This window comes from Anomalospiza imberbis, unplaced genomic scaffold, assembly GCF_031753505.1.
Source record: "Anomalospiza imberbis isolate Cuckoo-Finch-1a 21T00152 unplaced genomic scaffold, ASM3175350v1 scaffold_266, whole genome shotgun sequence".
In the NCBI taxonomy this organism is placed as follows: Eukaryota; Metazoa; Chordata; class Aves; order Passeriformes; family Viduidae; genus Anomalospiza; species Anomalospiza imberbis.
In genome coordinates this window covers 62,062-67,627 of record NW_027099892.1, presented here as the reverse complement: position 1 = coordinate 67,627, position 5,566 = coordinate 62,062, and the positions used below count along the sequence as shown (strand labels likewise).

The window sequence follows — 5,566 nt, the reverse complement described above, 5'->3', positions numbered from 1 at the left end:
ATGAGGCAGCAGCACAAACCTGACCTCAGTGAAAAAAGGCTGAGCAAAGTTTAGCCAACAAGGAGAGGTATTTTTGCGGGGATTCCTAATAAAAAAGCATAGGAATGACACACTGAAATCTTTCCCGTCTTGTCAATATCTTTTTCAGTAGTCCATGATTCCCAGAGTGAAGAAACATCCAACAGCAGCTCCATCAGCCACTTCCTCCTGCTGGCACTGGCAGACACGCGGCAGCTGCAGCTCCTGCACTTCTGCCTCTTCCTGGGCATCTCCCTGGCTGCCCTCCTGGGCAACAGCCTCATCAGCAGCGCCGTAGCCTGCGGCCACCACCTGCACACGCCCATGTTCTTCTTCCTGCTCAACCTAGCCCTCAGTGACCTGGGCTCCATCTGCACCACTGTCCCCAAAGCCATGCACAATTCCCTCTGGGACACCACCACCATCTCCTACACAGGATGTGCTGCACAGCTCTTTTTTTTTTTGTCTTTTTCATCTCAGCAGAGTATTTCCTCCTGACCATCATGTGCTACGACCGCTACGTGTCCATCTGCAAACCCCTGCACTACGGGACCCTCCTGGGCAGCAGAGCTTGTGCCCACATGGCAGCAGCTGCCTGGGCCAGTGCCTTTCTCTATTCACTGCTGCACACAGCCAATACATTTTCCCTGCCCCTGTGCCATGGCAATGCCCTGGGCCAGTTCTTCTGTGAAATCCCCCAGATCCTCTAGATCACACTGCAAACTCAGGGAAGCTGGGCTTATTGTACTAAGTGCTCTTCTATATTTAGGCTGTTTTGTGTTCATGGTTTTCTCCTATGTGCAGATCTTCAGGGCCGTGCTGAGGATCCCCTCTGAGCAGGGACGGCACAAAGCCTTTTCCACCTGCCTCCCTCACCTGGCCTTGCTCTCCCTGTTCCTCAGCACTGGCACTCTTGCCTACCTTAAGCCCCGCTCCATCTCCTCCCCATCCCTGGATATGTCACTGTCAGTTCTGTACTCGATGGTGCCTCCAGCCCTGAACCCCCTCATCTACAGCCTGAGGAACCAGGAGCTCAAGGCTGCAGTGTGGAGACTGATGACTGGATGGTTTCAGAAACATTAAACTGCTGGCCAATTTCTGCAAAACACTTCTAATAAATGTCGTCTTTGATACTTCTTGTTGTTTTACTTTTGGAGGTTCTTTTTCTTTGTTTTACATATTAATGTTGTCCACAAAGAAACGTCAAGAGCCCCTGTTTGCATTGCACACAGCAGGCAGGAGCACCCCCATGCTGCTGCTGTGGGGACATGAACCTGAGGGAGCACAAATGCCATCAGCCCCTGGGGCCAGGAAGGGCTGGGGGACGCCAGGGAAACCACTCAGCTTTGTCCTGGCCTCTGCAGCCAGCCAGAAAGTTTGTTACCATCAGCTGGGAGTTTCCTGTCCCACTGCAGACGTTACTGCTCAGAGCCAGGGCTGCCTGGCAGCCACCCCCAAACTGCCCGGAGCATTTCCTTGGCTTCACCTTTGCTTTCTTTACTCTTCCTCCTAACAATTTATTTCTCTTCCTCACCCCTCTTCCTCCCCTGCACCCAGCCCATCCCTGGTTGCCCTTTCCTCTCTGGCCCCACTCCCCATTCCAGTTCCTGACTTGGCACCATGGGATCATCCCTTGGGGAGCAGGATCATCCCACAAGTGCTGCAGGAATTGTCTGCAGGCTCCTGCAGTGCCTCGTGCTGCTCCCTTGCCAGAGGCACCCCAGGCCAGGGGGGCATATCTGGGCTGCTGTGTCTGGCTGTGGGGCTGCCTGTTCTGGGCAGTGAGGAGGGGCTGCAGAGGCTCTGCAGGACTGACAGGATGGGCTTTGGGGCTGTGAGGAGAAGCTGAGGGACCTGGGCTGCTGGAGCTTCTGAAGAGGAGGCCCAGGGCTCCTCCTGCAACTGCTCCCAGGGTGGTTTCAGAGAATCCCAGAATCAGCAAGGCTGGAAAAGACCGTGGAGATCATCAAGTCCAACCTGTGCCCTGACACCGCCTTGTGTCCCCTGAGCCTCCTCTTCTCCAGGATAAACAACCCCAGCTCCCTCAGCCGCTCCTCACAGGACTTGTGCTCCAGACCCCTCACCAGCCTTGTTGCCCTTCTCTGGACACACTCCAGCCCCTCCATGTCCTTCCAAAATTGGGGAACCCAGAACTGGACACAGCACTCGAGGTGCTGCCCAACCAGTGCTGAGCACAGGGGAAGAATCACTGCCCTGCTCCTGCTGGCCACACCATTCCTGATCCAGGCCAGGAGTCATTGGCCTTCTTGGCCACCTGGGCACACTGCTGGCTCATGTCCAGCCTGCTGTCCATCAGTCCCTGCAGGTCCCTTTCTGCCTGGCTGCTGTCCAGCCACTCTGTCCCCAGCCTGTAGCACTGCAGGGGTTGTTGTGGCCAGAGTGCAGGACCTGGCACTTGGACTTGTTAAACCTCATTTTGTTGGATTTGGGCCCTGGATCCAGCCTGTCCAGGGCCCTTGTGAAGAGCCCTCCTAAGCTCCAGCAGATCAACACCCCCAGACAACTTGGTGTCACCACGGTTCCATGAGGACCCGGAGTGTCCCAATGCTCTCCATGATTCCGTGAGGCCTCCCAGTGTCACAATGTCCCTTTGCTTCCATGGGACCCCTTGGTGTCACAAAGTCCCTTGGATCCTTGGGACTGGCAGTGTCCCCATGGATCCTTGGTTCCATGAGGTCTGGCAGGGCAGCAATGCTCTCCTTGGTCCCACGGTGTCACAATGGCCTCTTGGTCCCAAGGGACACTGTTGTGGTCTGGGGTGGTGGCGGGCACAACTTTCCCTGAGAGTGTTTTGTGCTAACGGGCAGGAGCCACGAGAGCCCCGGCACACACACACACACACACACACGGAGCAGCTCGGCAGTGAAGACACGGGAGGGTACGGGCATGGAGCTCCAGCGAGGGTTTGTGAGGGTCTGACGCTCAGCGGTCCAGGGGTTCAAGACAAAGACAAAGGAGGGTTTAGGGTATAAATACAGGGAAAGAGGGGGTGGAGGAGAGCATCAGGGATCTGAGGGTTTAGGGGTGGTGCACAGGGAAAGGGACTGATAGGGAATGCCAGGGTGGATAGGCGGGGACATAAACCAAGGGGAAGACAGGGAAGGGAGAACTTGCTAGAACATGAACATATGAGGGTAAAAGGGGTAGGAAAGGCCAGCAGGTCAATGGGGAGGACAGAACTGGGACAAATTAACACAGTGCTGTAGAGCACCTTGGGGGAATCTTCTGTCCTCACCCTGAGCTGTGAGGGATGCCCGGAGCCTAAGGTGCATTTCTCCAGGGGATTGCTGTTGCCCTCTCCCCAGTAAGCTCGCAGGCCTCCACAAACACACACTGGAGATGTCTGGGGCCGCTCATCATTTCTCTGCTCTCCAGCACCGAGGCAATGGACTCTGGCACAGCTCTGAGCTTGTGCCCGTGACAGCCACCCCGGCAATGGGGCTCCATGGAGCTGCTCTCAGGAAACCCCCCAAGAGTTGGGGAGTGCCCCAAAACTGTCTCAAGCATGTGAGATACCCCGGGATCTCTTCATGAATGTAGACTATTCAAAAACTCACTCAGTAATGGGCTCCCCCTATCTTAATCATCCCCAAACTTCGGCTGTCTCATTCCAGACTCCAGTCTACCTCCCCAGTCCCAACCCATCCCACCCATGCTGGACATCAAGATCCCCTTCCCAAGCTGGATTTCCCCCATTTCACACTGCCCAAACCCCATCCCACCCATCCTGCCCCACCCAATGCCCATCTCACCCCTCCTGATTTGCATCCCACATTGCCCAATCCCCTTCCAACCCAATTTCACCCTGAGAAGTGGTGGAATCCAGTAATTTTGGGGTAGGATTCAGTAGTTTTCAGTGGTATTGACTGGTTTTGTGGTGACAGATCAATACTTCTTGTCATTTGGTGTGCAAAGAAATAAAGACCACTAAACCAAATTCCTCCAACCTCTCCCATATCCTTCCAGATGTCTCCCAGAATCCAAGATTCCCCAAAACACAAGTAAAATGTGAGGCTTCAGATGCCTTTGATGAATTTGTTGATTTTTACCCCAAATTTCTGTATTTTGAAGGGAGGAAGATAAAAGATAATTAGAGACAAAATAAAAGGAACACCAGCCACTTCCCTCTGTGTATCAGAGGAAATGTGGGTCACCAGGGCTCTGCCCAGCGTGGGTCCTGCAGTGGGGATGGAGCTGGAGCAGCGCACGAAGCTCTTCCCGCACTCGGGGCACTCGCAGGACGTTCCTTACCGGTGCCTCCGCTGGTGTCGGGTAAAGAACGAGCGGTCTGAGAAGCTCTTCCCACACTGGGGACACTCGTAGGGCCTCTCCCCGCTGTGGATGCGCCGGTGGGTGACGAGGGTGGAGTTGTGCTTGAAGCCCATCCCGCAGTGGGGGCAGTGGAACGGCCTCTCCTCGGTGTGAATCCGCTGATGCACAAGGAGATGGGAGCTGGTGTGGAACCTCTTCCCACACTGGGGGCACTCGTAGGGCCTCTCCCCAGTGTGGAACCTCTGGTGGACAATCAGGTCGGACCTGTGGCTGAAGCCCTTCCCACATTCCAAGCACTCGTAGGGCCGTTCCCCAGTGTGGATCCTGTGGTGGCAGATCAGGTTGAAACTCTTCCTGAAGCTCTTCCCACACTCCAAGCACTCGTAGGGCCTCTCCCTGTCATGAGGCTGCTCATGGACCACCAGCTCTGAGCTCTGGCTGGAGCTCTGTCCACCTGCCTGCCCCAGGGTGGGTCTTTCCTCCTCAGATCCCAGCGATCTGCGTTTACAGCCCCTCCTCGTGTGGCATCTCTGGGGCTTTTCCTCCCCGTTGGGTTCCTGCGCCGTGGAGCCGCTCAAAACGGCCTCTTCCACGAGGTTCTGTCCTGGGGATTTGTCCTCCCTGCTCTCCATCCTCAGCTCCTGCTCTGGGGGAGGAAGGACAAGGAGAGGATGGGATTTGCCTCCGTGCCACAGGGAAGGGCAAGGAGATCCCCCCAGTGCGTCCCCAGCAGGACGGCACCGGCAGCAGGGCTGTCCTGCAGCCAGGGCCGTGCTGGGCTGGGAGATGGAGCAGGAGAGAGGGGGAAAGGGGCACTGACTTCCTCCTCACCTGCCTGAGTGTCCCAGGGCATCTTCCTTGCAGCCTCCTCCTCCTCCATCCAGCCAAAGTTTGGGAATGGGAAATCCTGGTTTGGGGAAAAAGAAGGTGTGAACACCTTGTGTTGGGGATTCCTCCTGCACAAATCCATCTCCAGATGTCTCCAGGTGTCCATAAAAACCTCCAAAAATCAAGAGTGAATAAAAAAACCCAAAAAAGCAGGGGTGTCCCATTTGCAGTCTGATCCCTCTGGGGTTCTGGTGGTTCCCCGTCTCAGGGCTGCAGGGGATCCCGTGGGTCCTGGGGATCCCCCTTCTCCAGGGTCCTGCTTAGGGATGCTGGGGGGTTTTGGGGTACGAGGGTCCCCCTCTCCAGCCTCCCCCCGGTCCAGGCACTTGGGGCTCTCCCCTCTCCCCACCACCCTGTCCTGGTTTAG

General features: G+C 56.1%; 1 protein-coding gene and 1 pseudogene across 1 annotated transcript; one reads left to right on the top strand and one right to left on the bottom strand.

Moving 5' to 3' along the window:
- Window positions 1-1,101, top strand: LOC137466537 (olfactory receptor 14I1-like; annotated as a pseudogene).
- Window positions 1,102-4,286: 3,185 nt separating this feature from the next.
- LOC137466536 (zinc finger protein 239-like) lies at window positions 4,287-5,191 on the bottom strand. The gene is made up of 2 exons (XM_068178256.1): window positions 5,075-5,191; window positions 4,287-4,907 (listed from the first exon to the last, which is right to left on the bottom strand). The coding sequence occupies exons 1-2, from the start codon at window positions 5,189-5,191 to the stop codon at window positions 4,287-4,289; spliced, it is 738 nt and encodes a 245-aa protein (XP_068034357.1).
- Window positions 5,192-5,566: the final 375 nt, after the last annotated feature.